This window comes from Lepidochelys kempii, chromosome 24 (genome assembly GCF_965140265.1).
Source record: "Lepidochelys kempii isolate rLepKem1 chromosome 24, rLepKem1.hap2, whole genome shotgun sequence".
Taxonomy (NCBI): Eukaryota; Metazoa; Chordata; order Testudines; family Cheloniidae; genus Lepidochelys; species Lepidochelys kempii.
The window spans coordinates 5,445,748-5,465,343 of NC_133279.1; the positions used below are offsets into that span (position 1 = coordinate 5,445,748).

At 47.1% G+C, this 19,596-nt stretch overlaps 1 protein-coding gene across 1 annotated transcript in view; it reads left to right on the forward strand.

The window, feature by feature from the left end:
• RNF115 (ring finger protein 115) overlaps positions 1-19,596 on the forward strand; it is a 51,511-nt gene that overhangs the window by 24,719 nt on the left and 7,196 nt on the right. Inside the window, exons 3-8 of the mRNA XM_073322637.1 lie at positions 765-822; positions 6,720-6,931; positions 8,552-8,623; positions 8,924-8,996; positions 12,467-12,560; positions 15,278-15,393. Of these exons, the coding sequence (XP_073178738.1) occupies positions 765-822; positions 6,720-6,931; positions 8,552-8,623; positions 8,924-8,996; positions 12,467-12,560; positions 15,278-15,393 (625 nt within the window). The remainder of the gene's footprint in view (positions 1-764; positions 823-6,719; positions 6,932-8,551; positions 8,624-8,923; positions 8,997-12,466; positions 12,561-15,277; positions 15,394-19,596) is intronic.

The window sequence follows — 19,596 nt, forward strand, 5'->3', positions numbered from 1 at the left end:
TGTTTAGCCTGCAGAAGAGAAGAATGAGGGGGGATTTGATAGCTGCTTTCAACTACCTGAAAGGGGGTTCCAAAGAGGATGGCTCTAGACTGTTCTCAATGGTAGCAGATGACAGAACGAGGAGTAATGGTCTCAAATTGCAGGGGGGGAGGTTTAGATTGGATATTAGGAAAAACTTTTTCACTAAGAGGGTGGTGAAACACTGGAATGCGTTACCTAGGGAGGTGGTAGAATCTCCTTCCTTAGAGGTTTTTAAGGTCAGGCTTGACAAAGCCCTGGCTGGGATGATTTAACTGGGAATTGGTCCTGCTTCGAGCAGGGGGTTGGACTAGATGACCTTCAGGGGTCCCTTCCAACCCTGATATTCTATGATTCTATGATGGTGTTCAGTGACTCTCTTGTGAACTGGCTGCTGCTACGCTTCCTCCAAAGTGGAGCCTCTGTAAAACAACTTGCATATTTTTTCCATACAAGAGAACCCTAAATCGGTGTGCTGTAGAGTCACTTTATTCTTTCAGCAGGCTCGTCGGCTTTACCTGCGTTTCCCCTCTGGGGTGACACTGTGTTTTATATATAGATTAATTCCTTCCACAAAGTAAGTCACGTACCACATTTGATCATCCTTTTTTGCCTACATGGGAGCCTTGTCTTGTTCCTTATTGAGAGTCTGGCTCACACTGGCTTCAGTCTATATTTAACCCCCAGAAGGGGGAGCTTATTTTTGAAAACAACAACCTGCGCTGACTAGTCTGTTTTCTCCTCAGTTTTCTAGATGGTAGTGGCAGTGGAATAGACGACAGTCCATCCACACAGTTTGCAGAGGTGAGTTTGCTTTTAATGCAGGCTTTTTTAAAAAAGGGTGGTTGTTTTTTTTTTAAACCTTTAGCTGAGCAGAAAATCTATTTTGGATTGTGTAAATTTTCATTCAAAAAAATTGCTATTCAGGGAATGACATTCTTGAAAGCATGTCTAGGAACACACTGATAAGAGGAGATTGATGTGTGACTGACTTATTTGCTTTCCAGCAGATAGCAGTCTCAAACCCTGAATGTGTTGTCTAGATGAGAGCTTTTTTTTTTGGTTGGTTGGGTAGAGGCACACTCCTTTACAGAACAGATAGAATCCCTGCCCAAAGAGACTCTCATCTCAGACAAATACAACAAGAAGGTAGAGCGTGAGCTTGGGTGAAATCTTGGTCCCATTTCAGTACATGGGAGTTTTGCCATTGACTACAGCTGGGCCAGGATTTCACCTGTAATCTTTAAGGAGATCTCTATAGGAGACTTCATGAACATGGTGAGTTTTGAGGAGGGCTTTGAAGTTGATGGCTTGGCGCATGCGAACAGAGCAGTTCCAAGCACAGAGCATGGCAGGACAAAAGCTCAAAGCAAATAATTGTGCAAGGAGCAGCAGATGCAGCGGGAGTGAAGGAGGCATGATCTAGGGCAGAGGTGGGCAAACTGCGGCCCATGGGCCACATCCAGCCCATGGGACCCTCCTGCCCAGCCCTGGAGCTCCTGGCTGGGGAGGCTAGCCCCCAGCCGCTCCCCTGCAGCCTCAGCTCGCCATGCCGCCAGGTGGTGGGGCTGCGAGCTCTTGCCGGGCAGCATGGCTACGAGAGCCACCGGCCTGTCCTGGTGCTCTAGATTGCGTGGCAGTGTAGCTGGCTCTGGCCAGGCGGTGTGGCTGCCAGTCCTGGTGCTCTGAGTGGCAAGGTAAGGAGGTGGGGAGCGGGGGGGTTGGATAAGGGGCAGGGGATCCCAGGGGGCTGTTGGATGGGGCAGAGGTTGTGGGGAAGAGTTTGGGGGGGGGAAGAACAGAGAGGGCTGGATAGGCATGGGAGTCCCAGGTGGGCCTGTCAGGGGCCAGAGGACAAGGAGCAGGGGAGGTTGGATGGGTCAGGAGTTCTGAGGGGGGCAGTCAGGAGGTGGGAAGTGGTAGGCGGGTGGGGACCAGGCTGTTTGGGAAGGCAGAACCTTTCCTACCCAGCCCTCCATAAAGTTTCAGAACCCTGATGTGGCCCTCAGGCCAAAAACTTTGCCCACCCCTGATCTATGATGCATCTACAGCAATTCCCTTCTTTCCCCTACATGTAGCAAAGAACAGCATTAGGACCCAAAAGTGGCCTTGTCCAGTCGTCTCTTGCTGGCGAGAGTATTTGGAGACATAAGAAGATTAAAAACATAAGAAGGGCTGTACTGAGTCAGACCAATGATCCATCTAGTCCAGTATCCTGTCTTCCGACAGTGGCCAGTGTCAGGTGCTTTGGAGGGAATAAACAGAACAGGGCAGTAAGCAAGTGATCCGTCTCCTGTCGTCCGGTCCCAGCATCTGGCAGTCAGATGTTTAAGGACACCCAAAGCATGGGGTTGCATCTCTGGCCATCTTGGCTAATAGCCATTGATGGATCTATTCTCCATCAACTTATCTAATTCTTTTTTGAACCCTGTTATGGTTTTAGCCTTCACAGCATCCCTTGGCAATGAGTTCCACAGATTGACTGTACATTTTGTGAAGTACTTCTTCCTTTTGTTTGTTTTAAATCTGCTGCCCATTAATTTATGGGGTGACGCCAGGTGCTTGTGTTATGTGAAGGGGTAAAGAACACTTCCTTGTTGGTTTTTCTCCACACCCATCATGATTTTATAGGCCTCCATGCCCCCCAGTCGTCTCTTTTCTAAGATGAACAGTCCAGACTTTTTTTAATTTCTCCTCATATGGAAACTGTTCCATGCCCTTAATCATTTTACAGTCAATTACAATATGCATATCTGAGGCTATGTCTACACGACCACGTTTGTCAGTATAACATATGTCGCTCAAGGGTGTGAAAAAACACCCCTCTGAGTGACGTAAGTTACGCCAACAGAGGCACCAGTGTGAACAGCGCTATGTCAGCGGGAGACCTGCTCCTGTCGACACAGCTACCACCACTCGTTGGAGGTGGTTTAATTATGTCTGCGGGAGAGCTCTTGCCCGCTGGCATAGAGCACCTACACGAGTGATCTTACAGCGGCACGGCTGCATTGGTAGAGCTGTGTCACTGTAAGCTTGCTTGTGTGCACATGGCCTTAATTCCCCTCTGCAGTTTCAGCTGGGTATAGTATTCATCTCAATTAAACTGTTGCTGTGTGCTATTCAACTGCCGTGGTCTACTCCCGAAATGAAGTGACCTTTGCTTGTATTTTGTGTGACAGTTCGCAAAGAGCTTTGGGATGTTCACGATGAAAGACGCTATGTACATATTAAAATAAGTATTAATAATGAGCTTTTGCTCTTGGCGGTGTTGCAGGCGAGCGTAGCTGCATTCTGTTCAACAAAAGTTCCAGCTCAGTTCTGATTCAGGGGCGTGTGTTTGGTGAATCACAAAGCAGATCATAATCTTGATTTTATTTTTTTTCTTCTTCTCCTTCTCCTTCCCTTCTGTCCTCTGATGCTGTGTTGAACTAATAGTCATAAAGATCTTGTAAACTGAGCTACTTAGATACACAAAATAAAGCTGCAGCTCACATACCCCAGGCTCATGAGGTGTCAGTAAAATGTGGATAGTAAATATGTTGAGATTATTCTATTTCCGTTTTACGGTACTATAGAACATATCTGATTCTTGTGATGCAGCTGTTTCTAATGTCATGTGTCTAGATCACCTGACACTGATATATCCAGTGTAAATGCCAACTGCTCCTGCTTCACGCCGGTAGCTCTGTTGTCTGACATTGCTTGCTTGCTTACACATTCTGAAATCTTTCATAAAAATCTTATAAAACCTTCTGTACCCTTATAGTAACATAGCATCAGTTGCTACTAACTGAGCTATTTTGAACCACCGCCTTGTTTAATCACAAAGAGGCTTTCTCAAAATGCAATAAAACAAAACTGGTTTTGCAGCCTAAGATTGCAAGTTAGCGCTTTCAGTTCTGAACGATGCCTTCAGAGGTCCAGGAGAGAAGAACAGGGAGATTCCCTTGTTTCGTGACTCTCTATACACCCCACTTCTTTCCTGCAAGTGGGTGGAAAAGGCAAGAAAATCTAGTCAATTGCGCTGCATAATTTCATCAACTACCCCGAAAGCTCATGTCCTAGGCAAATTGCACACCTGAGCTGAGTGTCTCCACTTACCTTAGGGGGGTTGTCACGGAACTGACAGCTGTTCAATTTAGTAAAGGAACAGGTGGGTTTTGACAGCAAAAGCAGCAGGTGCATGAATGAATGGAGCATGCGCTGGTGGTGGTATAAATGAGTGGGTTCCCTCCTGGGCACCCCTGCAAGTGGCTTCTTGCCTCAGTTTCCTTCTTGGGTAACTCAAAGGAGTCCACTTCAGGCTCTTACTTAAACTGGCCCCCAAGAGGGATGGTGTTTATTACAAAATGCTTGTGCAAATAGTCTGTATCACCCCAGTGCATATAATCCTTGTTCTTATCATACCCCAGCATCTTCCGTCACAGCTAGGCTATTTATCTGTCCTTCTTTCCCTCTGCCTGGACAGAAACCCTGCCCATCCTTTTGGGGTGCAACCCTGCTCTTCCCAGCAGGAACTCCCCCAGCCTCTTCGTTAGGAGCATCCCTTGCTCCCCCAGCCCACTCTCCCTTCCTCAGGGTCCAGCTCTCCAGCAAGGAGATGTCAGCAGATAAGCCGCTCCCCCTGCCTTTCGCCCTCTCTGCGCCTTGGAAACACACACACACACTCGTCCCATCCCATCCAGACTTTTTTCATTGGTGTTTAAAGCAAAATGCTTTAGTTTAGTTTAGCATTCAGTCAGTAAACCTAGGGCAGTGAAGGGAGCGGAAGCATTGCAGTTCTCCCCTACTATTGGCAGAACAGCTACCAAATATTCTGCTGCAAGGTCAGGAAGGAAAAAGAACAGCTGTTTTCTCCCTGGACCTTTGCCAGCTGATTGGGAAGAACACACGAGCGACCATCTCTCTGAGTCCGTCCCAGGCGGTCGTGTTCATTCCGTCTCTTTGAGCCACCAAGGTTCCATCTGGAACTGGCTGAACATGAGACTTTCATGGCCTGGTGTTATCTCCCTATGTGCATCCCCCACGGTCACTCTGCAGCTGATTTGAAGGTTAGATGCAAGGCTTTTCTGCTTGGATTAGTTCTCCCCTAGCCTTTTTCTACTCCATTTATCTTTTTCAGCTGCTCCTTCCTTCCCTCACCCCCTCTTTGTCAGAGGTACCAGTAATGTTATTACCTATTTTCCCCCATAGCTCTTAAAGCCCTTTAAGAAAGGAAACTGAGACTCAGAGAGGTTAAAGTGACTTGCCCAAGGTCATGCACTGAGCCAATGGCAGAGCCAGGATTAAAACCCCTGTCTCCAGAGTCCCAGTCCAGTGCTCTATCTGCTAGGCTATGCTGACACCCGCTAGCCCAGTGCTTTGGGAACTCCATTTAGCTCCATTCTGGCTAAGGATGACGAATGCTATCTAAGTTACTAAAACAAACATGTAGTCCGTTTTGATAGCAGCACATAAATCTGCCAGGAAAGAATCAACAAATTAGTCTAATTGGGGGTGATGCGCCTGATTAGTTTGGGCTAAATTAAGCTGGTTGCCAGACGATTTCTGGGAACCATGGCAAACAATCTAAATTTGCTAAATTGCTTTTCTCAGGATGACTTTGTTTCCTCCCCCCACACCCTGCTCTGCCTGATGTTTTAAAAAGTTTTCCCGAAAGGCAGTTCTTAATTAACCGACTTCGCAGTTATAGCACCTTGCTGTCTCCTTCTGTCCGGTTCTCCAGGCCTGGCCTAACCCCGCTGCCCCATTTTGCAGCACGCTGAGGATTTTTCTGTCACAGCGATTGCAGCTTCAGAGGCATGAATCCAGAGGTAATCTGTAGCCTGCAGCCCAGGATAGCCTGTGCAGTTGGAGGCCTTTTATTTGTCCATGGGGTCTGCCTTTTCAGACTGCTGACATGCAGAATATCCCCTGTTGGGTAGCAATGGCTTCTGGCCACTGCTGACCTCTGCTGGTTGGTACCTTCTGTGTAGTCAGTGCCTGATTACTTATCAGATAGGCAGCATGATCTAGTGGGTAGAGCGCTGGACTGGGACTCTGCAGACCTGCTATATGATATTGGACAATTCACTTCCCTTCTCTCTGCCTTTTTTCCTGACAACCTTTGTCTGTCTGCGTAGACAGCATTGCTGCAAAGAGCTTACAACACCTGGCACTTACTATGTGTCTGTACCGCGCCCGGCAGCTGGTCTTGTATAGGGCCTCTAATCGCTACGGGCGTACTGACAGGGCAGGGAGCTGTGGGGGGGAATTAGTCCTGCCTGTGCAGTGCCTGCTCTGGGAATAAATGGAGACTGTCAATCTCCAGGGATGTCAGACTAGTACTTGTCACTGGTATACTGTTTATTTTTAAAGGGCCTTTAGAAAACCACAGCTCCTCTGCTGTTTAGCCCTGCATTTACGAGCATCTGATATTTTCCCCTCTGGGTCCTGTCTCAGCTGGAACAGAAGAAACCTCACCTCCTCCTCTCCCTGCTCATTCCATAGGCTACCGAACGTGAGCCACCATCAGGTGGTAACAGCTTTCAGTCTCTATCGACCTAGGTTAGCGTCAAGCCAATGATCAAGAGGAGAGGGGTCCCGTGACTGCTACTGATCCCTTGACCCACCCAATCCCTCTTGATCTGTGTGTAAAGCAGAGGTTCCTTTCCTGCCCTAACAGCCTCTCTCTGTGTGTGTGTGTGTTGGCTTCTCAACAGCTTTGGGACCACTTGGACCACACAATGTTATTCCCAGACTTCAGACCATTTCTGAGCAGCAGCTCGCTGGATCAAGACAGCCGAGATAATGAAAGGGGCCATCAAGCACATGCGGATCTCTGGGGACCAAGCAGGCCCCCGCGGCTGCCCATGACGCGGAGGTACAGATCCCGGGGCAGCTCACGTCCAGATAGGTCTCCTGCTATTGAAGGGTAAGTGACGAGACGTTCAGCATACTTATCGCAGCTTATCTCGGGCCTCCCTCCCGCCTGAGCCGCCAGGCTTCCCAGAGTCTTACCCTGCAGCAGACTGACCACCCTTCCCCCTGCAGATAACTGGGCCCTTTGTAAAGCCTGTTTGGGCCACTCGAGCGTTGGGGTTGCTAAAGAGAGGCATTGGGCCCACTGCTTCTGGCATGTCCCAGTAGTGCTATCAGTCTGGGAACAAAGACAGATACGAGTCGTGACCTCCAAACCCCTGCATGGCAGCATGATGCCCTCCCATTAGATTGTGGAGTTGGTCCTGCTGTCATCTTAATTCTTAACTCCTTGGGCATGGGGCGGGTCCTTAGATTTGGAGGAGGGCGGGAGTATTGGGTCAGAGTGCTTACGTAGACCAAGTCCCAAATTTGGCACTCCATTCATCATTGGGGAATCCCCCTTCTTTCTTCCATCCTAACCTGTTCTACCTGTCCGCACCTGCTTCCCATTCCTGAAAACAACTTCAAGCCAGAAACCGTTAAGGGAAGGGGCCGCCCCTGGTGTCACGGGGTGTTAAGGGAAGGAACTGCTTCTGGGGTCGCAGGGCGTGCTGGGGGAGGTACAAGAACTCTTGTTTGGAAATGGGGGGGGCAGGCAGGATTGGTGCTATGGAGGAGAGAAGGCATTGGAATAGTTTCTTCGGCTCCTAACTTCCCCCGGATGGGAGTGTGCTTGGCCCAGAGGATGTTGAGAGCTAACGCAATAACATGGTGAGGAAGTTGGGTGTCCACAAGAGGTCTTGATTCTGCATCTGGTGCTGCAGCAGGTGCAGGAAGATTGGCTCTGGTCCGTTGAGTATCCCTAGAGACTAGGGCCCAGATGTTTAAAGGTGTTTCCGCATCGCTGGGCTCAGTCTTGCAATGCCTAACTGATTTAGGAGCCTAAATCTCATTTTCAAAAGGGATTTACACATAGGAGCCAAATCTTGTTGACAGTTGATGGGATTTTTGCTCCTAAGTGTCTAAATCCCCTTTGAAAATGAGGTGTGGGTTCCTAAATCAGTTAGGCATTGCAGTGCCTAAAATCATTTACATAGATTCAGGTTTTTAACTCCGAGTGTTCGTGCACTTGCCACACCTGCAATTCCCATAACTCAGTGGATGACATAGTGAGATATGCAGCACTCAGTCTCCTTGGATCCAGGGCATGTCCACATTCTCCCCCAAAAATCAGTGAAAACTATTGACTCTGAATTAAATATTTTTCACTCTCCACTCCCTCCCCCTTTTTGCTCCGTTGCCACAGCAATGAGAGCTATCCGTGTCGGGAAAACAGTCAGTGCCCTGGAAATCTCAACCCTTTGCTTTCCCTTCCCATCCCCTCACACCATATCGGAGAAATTTGCATTGCAGTCTTGGCTCACCCTTGGAAGAAAGATGTACAACAAACACTCCACCAAAGTGTGGCTTTCTGAGGGAGGGACCCATAGTTGATTTTGGGAGGAGCTAGTGGTTTGCTGCTGCTGTTCTCTCACAAAAATGTTGTTGCTTGCCTGTTTTTGTCCTAGCCTGTATGCTCAATTTGTGTTTTTTTTTTGTTTTTTGTTGTTTTTTTACCCTTTCTTCATAACAGAATAATACAGCAGATCTTTGCAGGCTTTTTTGCAAACTCAGCAATGCCAGGCTCACAGCACCCTTTTTCCTGGTGAGTAGCGAGCAGCATTTAGCACCACCACCTTGGTTCAGATCGTTGCAATAAACACGTGCCGTGCTGCAAATCTGTTGTGTCTATGGGATAAATGGCACTCCACCATGGGATGGCTCTTGTGCTGGCGGATCTGTACCCAGCTGAACGGCTTCATCTCTGAGATACCACAGGAGGATGTGCTATATAAATCGAAGATTGCTGCTGGTGGTTGGTTGTTTGAATTTCAGTGCAAGAAAATTTCTGAGCTGTATGGAGTTTGACAAAATTGCTCCCTTAACTGTCTGCCCCTATCTGCAGGAGTGGAATGCTGCACTCAAATCCAGGCGACTATGCATGGGGACAGAGCGGCCTTGATGCTATTGTGACCCAGGTAAGATTTGCATGTGTGCTGATGTGGGGTGAGACCTAGTTATGCTGCCCAAACTTCCTGATTTGTGCCAGTAAGATTTTTCTATCGTTCACTTCCTTCTTCTGTCATTCTCACTTCCTTCTAGAGATAATCCCTTTTTCATAGGTTTTAAGGCCAGCAGGGACCGTTGGATAACCGAGTGGAGCAGATGACAAATTATAAAATTTGCAGATGACGCCGCTCTGGGAGGAGTTGCAACCACTTTTGAGGACAGGATCGCACTGCAGGATGACACTGACAAATTGGAGAACTGGCCTGAGTTCGACAAGATGAAAATCAATAAAGACAAGTGCAAAGTACTTCACTTAGGAAGGAAAAATAAAATGCATAACTACAAAATTGGGGCTAACTGGCTAAGTGGTTGTACTGCTGAAAAGGACTTGGGGGTTCTAGTGGACCACACATTGAATATGAGTCAGTAGGGTGATGCAGTTGCAAAAAAAGACTAATATCATTCTGGAGTGTATTAACAGAAATATTGTATGTAAGACACAGAAGGTAATTGTTCTGCTCTATTTGGCACTGGTGAGGCCTCGGCTGGAGACCCGTGTCCAATTCTGTGTGCCACGTTTCAGGAAAGATGTGAACAAATTGGAGAGGGTCTGGAGGAGAGTGACAAAAATGATAAAGGTTTAGAAAACCTGATCTATAAGTTTCAGAGTAACAGCTGTGTTAGTCTGTATTCGCAAAAAGAAAAGGAGGACTTGTGGCACCTTAGAGACTAACCCATTTATTTGAGCATGAGCTTTCGTGAGCTACAGCTTAGTGAGCTGTAGCTCACGAAAGCTCATGTTCAAATAAATGGGTTAGTCTCTAAGGTGCCACAAGTACTCCTGATCTATAAGGAAAGGCGTTTAGTCTTGAGAAAAGAAGAGTGTGGGGGCACCTGGTAAGTCTTCAAATATGTTATGGGCTGTTTATAAAGAGGACTGTTACCAATTGTTCTGTGTCCACTGAAGATAGAAGCAGCAGCAATGGGTGTAATCTGCAGCAAAGGAGATTTCGGTTAGGTATTATGAAAAACTTTCTAACTCTAAGGGGATTTAGGGGGAGGTTGCATAATCCCCATTGTGGGAGGTTTTTAAGAACAGGTTGGACAAACACCTGTCAGGGATGGTCTAGGTTTACTTGGTCCTGCCTCATCAGGGGAGGTTGGACTTGATGACTTCTTGATGTTCCTTCCAGCCCTACATATTTATGGTTCTATGATTAGATCATCTAGTTTGACTGCTAGTTACTGCTGTATGGAGCCCAGTAACTGGTTTGAGTAAAGCATCTCTTCCAGAAAGGCATCCAGTTGTGATTTGAAGACATCAAGAATCCACCACTTCCCTTGGGTTAATCCCTCTCTCTGTTAAAAATTTAGGCCTTATTTCTAATTTGAATTTGTCTGGCTTTGGTTCTTGTTACACCTTTCCCTGTTAGAGCCCTTTAGTGTCGTACCCATGAAGGTACTTGAACTCCATCATCAAGTCCCTTCTTGATAAGCTAAACAGTCTTAGTCTCTCACTGTAAGGCATTAATTCCAGCCCTCAGATAATTTTTGAGGCTAATGATTTTGAGAGCAGCTGATCCACAGCTCCGCAACCATCAGCCCCACCTCAGGCTCCTCAGAACCTAGTCTGAGAACACACTTTGCTAGTGTTGCATCTCGTAATTTGATGCAGCTCTCAGTGTTATCACCACAAACGTCTTGGCACAAGGGGATCCTGATTATGTCAGCAGTGAGGCTGCTAATGCTTTAAGCTATTTTTAATGATCATCTAGAACACTCACAGGGACGAGCATAGAGGAGGAGGAATTGGGTATGATCATTTTTGCTTCATCTCTGCTTGTAAAGATGGGCTGGTTCTTAGCAAAAAGGATGGGGGGACGGGTCAGGATACCTGGGTTCCCAGCTCTGCTGCTGACTGGCGGTGTGACTTTGGATGAGTCTCTTCTTTTTATGCCTTGTTTTCCCCTGTATAAAACAGGGATATCTATCTTCTTGTGGGAATGGGGCAGCGTTGAGGCTTAATTACTTTACTGCTAATGCAGAGGCTCTTTGAGGGCTTCATATGAAAGCTGATGTTGAAGTGTGTATTATTTCATCTCCTTGCCTTTCGTGAGAGCAAATTCTAAGCTGTGCAGCTCTCTGCTAGGAAGGTTGCAAGTTCCTTGCAACAATCCTGCAAACCTTATCGATAGCAAAGCTAACTTCTCATCATTTATTTGTCTGACCATAGCGCCCAGGTACCGGTTGTGCTAGGTTCTGTACAAACGTACAACAAAAAGACAGTCCTGGTGTTGCATTGAAGATTTCAGTTCTCTGCATGGATCCCTGTTCAGACAGATGCAGCTTTTATGTCTAGAGAGCTACAGAGCCTTCTGAAGCTCTGAGTTACCAATTGCCTTCTGCCCGCTAGAGTCTGTGCATCTTGGCTGGAGGAGAATAGGGTCAATTCCTTTCCCATCGCCACCCCACAAGTTCTTTTTTGGCTACTATGGGAACAGAAGGGGCTGGTTTGGGAGTGGAAGAGGGTGATGACTCCCCTGTCTTGGAGAGGATAAGCAACTAGGACATTTTGTGGCAGCTAATCTTGCTGTTGTCAGCACTCCGGCATCTTGTGAACATGGCATGCAGGCCTGTCATCTGTCGCCATTCACCGCTAGCCCCAGCTTTACAAACTGCCTCTTAAAGGCATCTTGCTCTCCTTTGTCACAGCTTCCTCAAATGAGCCTACATCCGACATGTCTAGGGGAGGGGGCTTGGAGAGGGTCTCATTATGGTCATCAAGTGCCGTTTGCTGACATCACCACCACCCCCCTATTCCACTAGCAGCAGTTCGTTTTCTGTGTGGACATACTTGGCTCTGCCTCCGTCCCGTGTCTGGAGGGGGCAAGTGATGGGTGCCGCTCAGGGGGTCGATATCACCTCAGTCATTTTATTGCGGTGTCATTACTGGGCTAGAGTGGGACCACTTGTAATCTCTCTCCATGGCCTGCCCAAGTCCCAGCGTTTGCAGAACACTGCTGTGTATCTACTTACCCACACTGGGCAGCACAATGATCTTCTCCAACTCGCCAATCCTGAGACACCTCTGTCAACTCCCTTTCAGTCCAATATCATCCTCCATTCCCTCCAGCCCGCCTCTTGGTTTTTCTTCTCCCCACCCTCCTCATACAGCACTGGCTCCCTGCTGTGGTCAGAGAGCCTTCTCCTCTGCAGTTTCTGCCAGATGCAGCCTACCTGCATCCATTTAACTTCAGATGCCGTCTGAAAAGCACCCTGTCCTGCAGCTAGTGACTCTCCTACATGTTATGGTGCAGCTCCCTCGCTGGCCTGGTTAATGTGGTGGAATAGTGTGGAGGCCCAGCTTGAATGAGAGGTGTTCCACAAGACAAGGCTGTGTTGGGTTCTAAAACATGGTGTGTTTGTCATCCCCTTACAGCTTTTAGGACAGTTGGAAAACACAGGACCGCCCCCAGCTGACAAAGAGAAGATCACCTCTCTTCCAACAGTGACAGTAACTCAGGAACAAGTCGGTGGGTTAAATCCAATATCTCTGGTCTTTCCTGCCGTGTTTTGGTAATGCTTGATGTCCTCCTGTGTGTCTCCTACCACTTGGATGCATTGATAGGACCATACTAGTGCTCATCCATAGGTTCCTAAAGCTTTTCTGACTTTTCCCTTAAGCTTCCCTATGCCCTACGTTAATGATTAGACTCTTTGCCTCCACCACTGCCTGCTACCTCCCATTCAGTTGTGTGTTGTGTGCTGTGTGCACGCTCTAACATCTGGTCCACCATCGAGATGAGTCACTCAGCTCAAGCAATGAAGGGTTGTGATTTTTAGCTCTGGAGGTTCTGCTCTCAAATGCTGCTGACAACTCGGGCTACCCTGACTCTGGAGGTGGGTCTGCTTTGATCCCTTGTCTCAATTGCCCTCCCAAAAGCTAAAGTGGTCTGAATTGAATGAGTAGCAGGCATTAGTTGGTAAAGTCAAGGCTTCGGACTGACCGTGGCATGCATAGTGCATGTGGTATGTTGCATTTATCCAGTCATCAGAAACACACCTTTTGTTTATTTGAGCTGTTGCTGCTTTACATTTAACTTACCTCCTTCTGTTTATGTTTCTTGCTACCTCCTTCTGCTTATCAGATAAATACAAGGGGGGGTTGCATGTTGCTTCTCCTTTCTTAGCTATGGCTGGTAAATACAACTCTGAACAGATTCCTACTGAACTGCTCCTAAATCCTCTTTTAAAAAGTGGGTGTAAAGATCACAGGTTCCTTTGACATAACTGACAGCAAAGAATTGTGTGTGTTTCTTGAGTGCTCACGGTTGGCTCAGCAAGTTTGGGGTTTTTTTTAATTTTTTTTTTTTTTAGTGTGTTTGCAGACGTGTGTGACACAAAGTTGCAGTCTGGATTCTTTTTTCCCCTATAAGCTAATGTGTTCCCTGAAACTAAAATCGTTTGAAGACGCACTGTTTCATTTACCAAAAAAAAAATCTGTTTCCATGGTATCTGTTTTTGTCTGGATCTTTTTATATGCACGAGTTTTATTCTCATTTATGGAGAATGAAGAGGAGCGTGTATCTCCATATTGTAATATCTCCTGCAAAGCAACAGCAGAGTTTGCCCTGTGTCTGTGAGCTAGCTGAGCATCTGTTGTGCTACCTGGCAACGGAGTTGGGAATTAATGTGGCCGTTTCAGTGTCTCTGCTGGCAAAGGATACGCGCTAGGAAATGTATTGCAGTGTCAGTGTAGTACTGGCGGTGACGGGAAAGCAGCTCTCCGTGTACAAACTGGGATTGCTGCGTAGCCAACACGCTCTTTTCCTGGGGAGGAAGAATCACTAATCCTAATTCTATAGCAGCATTGCAAAATTAACATAAGAACGGCCATAAATGGGTCAGATCAGTGGTCCATCTAGCCCAGTATTCGGTCTTCTCACAGTGGTCAATGCCAGGTGCTTCAGAGGGAATTAAGAGAACAAGTAATTGTGAGTGATCCATCCCATCATCCGCTCTCAGCTTTTGGCAGAGGCTAGGGACACTCAGAGCCTGGAGTTGCATCCTTTACCATTTTGGCTAATAGCCATTGATGGACCTATCCTCCATGAACTTATCTTGTTCTTTTTTTTAACTCTGTTATAGTTTTGGCCCTTACAACATCCCCTGGCAATGAGTCCCACAGGTTGACTGTGTGTTGGGTGAAGAAGTACTTTCTTATGTTTGTTTTAATTTCGTTGGGTGACCCCTAGTTCTTGTGTTGGTGGTGTTCTCCCTGTCCTACGCGAGTGAGTTTATTAATAGACAAGGAAAATGCCCATAGTTTGGTTTTCATTATCGGTCATCTTTTGTGTCCAGCCTGGTAAATGTTAGCATCCACTATAGGCTGTATAGTCCCCAAGCCCCTATATAGCACTTTGCAGAGTATTAACTGTAAAAAAGTCCATTGTGGCCCCAACATCAAATATAAAACGGACTGTAAGCCATTAAAGTAGCTGAATGGTCTCCCTTCCCATGTATGTACTGGAGTCCAGCTATCAGGAAACAGTAACTGTTACTTTTATTATAACTAAAAAAAAAGTTAACATTTGAAAATGGACCAGCCAAGGCCATAAAAACGTCAATAAAATAATGGCAAAGGCATTTTAGAAATGAGAAATTTACTGCCCTAGGGCTCGATCCTGTGAACACTGTGTAACTTCACTCCTGTGAGGAATAATCTCATTGACAGAACTAGAAACCACTGTCCAGCTCAGACCCTCCTTCCCTAGTTCTAAACTACTCCTCCCCGTCTATAGGACCTTTCCTCTCCCCTTTCCTATGCTGAATCCCCATACCCACATTTATTCTCTGTTTATCAGTGGCGGGTGTCCAGTATCTGTTCTGAATTACTGTCAGTTGCCCTTCAGCACTGGGTAGGGCACGCTGCATAAAATGTATCTCCTTATTGTGCCATGCACGGGAGACCTAAACAAAAAAACAATCCATACTCCAGCATTTCCTGACGTCTGCAAACTCAGCCTTGCACCTCTTCAACAGCTGATCACTATTCTCCAGCTGAAGGCCTCCTGTCTGCATCCCTCTGGGAGAAATCAACTGAGATGAGTAGGTGAATGCGGCACTGGGTGCCCCATTTTGGTATGGGTTGGGCTGTTGTAATTGGGCCCCGTGTGGATTAAGGCTGTGCAAACAGGGCTCTGCTGTGTCCAGCATTCTAACCCATCCCCTGTATGAATCTGTCCTGCAGATACAGGTTTGGAGTGTCCTGTGTGTAAAGAAGACTATACAGTAACGGAGCAGGTCCGACAGTTACCGTGCAATCACTTCTTCCACAGCAACTGCATTGTGCCATGGTTAGAACTGGTAAGTGCATGTGTGAGAGAGAGAGAGATACACACACTGTGCAAATACTGACTACTCCTCGCTGTCTCGTACCTCAGGCCTGAGCTACTGAGCTACACGCTAATGCGTGTAGTGCGTTGGCCACACGACCTGCCACTTAAATCCAAGGCTCTTTCATTTCATTTCATGACACCATAATATTAATCATCCAGCCTTTGAAACGCATCTGTTCTAACGCTGTCCTTCAGGCTGAAGCCAAGTGGAGACTTGGAGAAATTACTAATGGAGTTATGATGCTTTTTATCTCTAAATCGCCAGGTCAGATCCTGCTGGTGTTAGCAGTAGTCCCAACTTGTACCATCTGACAGTTGGCTGTTACATATGAAACAAGCTGGGGTCTCTGTCCTAGTGGGAAGTGTCCACTTGAAAACTCCCCCTCTCTTCCTCCCTCCTCCCCCCCCCCCCTTATTATCATCCTGATATCATGGAATCAATGAATCATGTTGATTGACCTTCCTTCACTCCTCCTGGCAGGCCTGAGGGTGCAGAGGCAGAGAGTGAGGGAAGCTCACAAAGCAGCACAGGGCCTGTCTAATGCACAGAATATCTGTCTCCACCACCTCTAATCCAACCCTAAGAAGATCCTGTAGAAGGAAGCCTGGCTTAGGCCTAAGTTCCTTTGTGAGCAGCGCTTACTCCCTGCACCTTTCTGCTTCAGTTTTCCCACTTGCCAAATGGAGAGAACTTACCTCATCAACTTTAAGGTCAGAAGGGACTGTCATGATCATCTAGTCTGACCTCCTGCACGTCGCAGGCCACAGAACCTCACCCACCCACTCCTGTTATAGACCCCTAACCTCTGGCTGAGTCACTGAAGCCCTCAAACCATGATTTAAAGACTTCAAGTTACAGAGAAACCACCATTTACACTAATTTAAACCTGCAAGTGACCCGGCCCCCATGCTGCAGAGGAAGGCGAAACCCCCCTCAGGTCTCTGCCAGTTTGACCCAAGGGGAATTTTCTTCCCGACCCCAAATCTGACAATTGGTTAGAGCCTGAGCATGTGGGCAAGACCCACCAGCCAGACACCTGGGAAAGAATTCTCTGCAGTAACTCAGAGTTCTCCCCATCTAGTGTCCTATCACCAGCCATTGGAGATCGTTGCTGCTAGCATTCGTAGATTGGCTGCATGCCATTGTAGGCAGTCTCCTCCTACCATCCCCGCCATGCACTTATCAAGCTCAGTCTTGAAGCCAGTTAGGTTTCCCCACCTTCTTGCCCCACTGCTTCCCTTGGAAGGCTGTTCCAGAACTTCATTCCTCTAATGGTTAGAAACCTTCGTCTAAGTTCAAGCCTAAACTTGTTGATGGCTGGTCTATATCCATTTGTTCTTGTGTCAACATTGGTCTTAACTTAAATAGCTCCCCTCCCTCCTTGGTATTTATGTCTCTGATGTATTTATAGAGAGCAATCGTATCTCCCCTCACCCTTCTTTTCGTCAGGCTAAACAAGCGAAGCTCTTTGAGTCTCCTCTCATAAGGCAGGTTTTCCATTCCTTGGATCATCCTAGTCTCCCTTCTTTGCAGCTGTTCCAGTTTGAATTGATCTTTCTTAAACATGGGAGACCAGAACTGCACACAGTATTCCAGATGAGCTCTCCTTGGGGCCTTGTTTAATGGTACTAACGCTTCCCTGTCTCTACCGGAAATACCTCACCTGATGCATCCTAGGACTGCAGTAGCCCTTTTCACAGCCACATCACATTGCTGGCTCCTAGTCATCCTGTGATCAACCAATACACCCAGGTCTTTCGCCTCCTCTGTTTCTTCCAACTGATAAGTCCTCAGCCTATAGCAAAACTTTTTCTTCTTAGTCCCTAAATGCATGACCTTGCGCTTTGCACTATTAAATTTCATCCCATTTCTATTACTCCGGTTTACAAGGTCGTCCAGATCATCTTGTAGGATATTCCGGCCCTCCTGCATCTTGGCTAGACCTTCCAACTTTGTGTCATCTGCAAATTTTATTTTTGTGCCAAGGTCAGTAATAAAAATGTTAAGTAAGATTGGTCCCCAGACCGATCCCTGAGGAACGCCACTAGTAACCTCCCTCCAGCCTGATGGTTCACCTTTCAGTATGATCCGTTGTAATCTCCCCTTTAACCAGTTCCTTATCCACCTTTCAATTCTCATATTAATCCCCACACTGCAAGCTGGGAAGCCTTTATTAATCTCAGTGAAGCACTTGAAGGCAAGTATTCCCGCCATTTGGCTTTAGATTGATCTGTGAATTCAGCCCTTCTTTGTATCATCGATGTATCTGTTTTAGTGCTTGGGGGCCCCTTACCGTAGTATCAGAGTGCCTCACAGTCTTTAGTATATTTAGCCTCACGACACTCTGAGGCATTTGCCTAAAGTCACACAGGGAGGCTGTGGCAGAATGGGGAACTGAAACTGGCTTTGCTGAGTCCAAAGCTAATGCCTTTAACCACTCCACCATCCTTCCTTGCTAAATGTGGCAGTGTTGCCTTCCTTCGTCAGCGTTAGTTTTTCCATTTATTCAGGGCTCGAAGCCCCAGTCGAAGAGAGCTTCAAATACTGCATTGGTAGCAAATGTTGATTCAGTGCTGCCATGTTTTCCAGTGAAATCTTTCCATTGTCACTGTTCGTCCACTCTTCTTTCCTATGTAGCCAAGTTGTTAAAACACTTGATTACAAGATAGTTATGTATAATCTGCTTTTAAAAAGCATGAGTAACTTTTATTAAAAACCCCTTCTCTTTAGGAATGTCTGACTACATTTCTACCATGTCATTCTTGCACTGTGCGAAATGTGTCACCAGTTAATTTAAGATACATTCATCAGGCCTTTGTAATCAATTATCAAAATAGCAAACAAAGATGATGCTAGTTACTGGTCAATAGTTACATTACATTGGCCAAACAACTGGCAGTCCTGTTAGACTGTGATTTCAACAGCTCTGAGCTAAGCAGGGGTGTATTTAATTAGCTCTCGGCTGGGAGACCGCCAGGGCGGAATGAAATGGTGTTGGTTAGAAGGGGATGCTCTTTCCTCTGAGTCTGTGTTGAAACCTTGCCCCAGCATATTGTCTGGGTCTTTCAGATAAGGTCCTCATCGCTTCTTTTCCCTGAGACTCAACAGCGCTATTCACAAGAGTAGGAGCGTTAACCCGTGTGCTCTCTCCACATTCTGCTGTGGGTCACCACATCCTACTTATGGAATAGTTAGAATCCCTAGCTCTTGCGTAGCGCTTTTCATCCATAGATCTCCAAAAAGCACTTTGCAAAGGTCTAAATTCCCCCCCACCCCATCTCCTGCCGTTTCAACTGGATGCTGAGGTCTTTCCCCACTTTTCTAAACTACTGGATAACTAGGATTGGCAGAATTTGATTTTTATTTTTTTTTTATAATTTGATAATTTTTATATTTTTATTAGGATTTTTTCTATTTTTAGCTGTTTTTATTTTGATAATTTTGGGGATAGGGTTGGGGTTAGGGTTTGGGCAGCACTGACAGCGGTGGGGAGGAGGGAGGTCCTGGACTGCCAAGGGCCTCGAGAGACCAGGGCACAAGGTGTGGGGGAGGCTGCAATCTTCCTGGCCAGGCACAGCAGAGATCCCCACCCAGGACTGTAAGGAGGAAGACGAACCCCCAGCTGCTGAACAGATCGTGCCCTGAGTCTGCTCCCACACTCCTGGCTGGTTAGTGAGCGAGCCGGGCTGGAACAATGGAGCTGCACAGGGCTCCCTGCACAGCTGTGGGCTGGTGACAGATCTCTGAAGCCGTGCCGTCAAGGGGCTCCCTGCACTGCCACAGGAGCCATTCAGCAGCGGGGCTACCTGCAGCTGGGTGCTCGTTGTCCTGCTTGCAGTCCTGGCGTGTCTGCTCCACCCTGCTCTGCCAGTCCTGAGGCAGCTTGGGGAGACCGCTGCAGCTCTGCTGTCATGGCCCCACTTGGTCACTCTTGTGACAGCAGGGCTGCAGAGGGCTCCCAGCAGGGCCAGTGACCACTTAAGTGTGTCAGTTGAAATCAACATTTATCAACAGCTACCGATTTAAAATTGAATCCTGCCAAGCCTAGGTATAACATTGCTTGGCATTGCTAAATCCAGCTGCTGTGTGCTAACCCAGAGGTGGCTGCATTTTGATGGTAGGTGACGGGAATTCCTCCAAGTACTGCACATAAAACGCTTGTGGGACGGA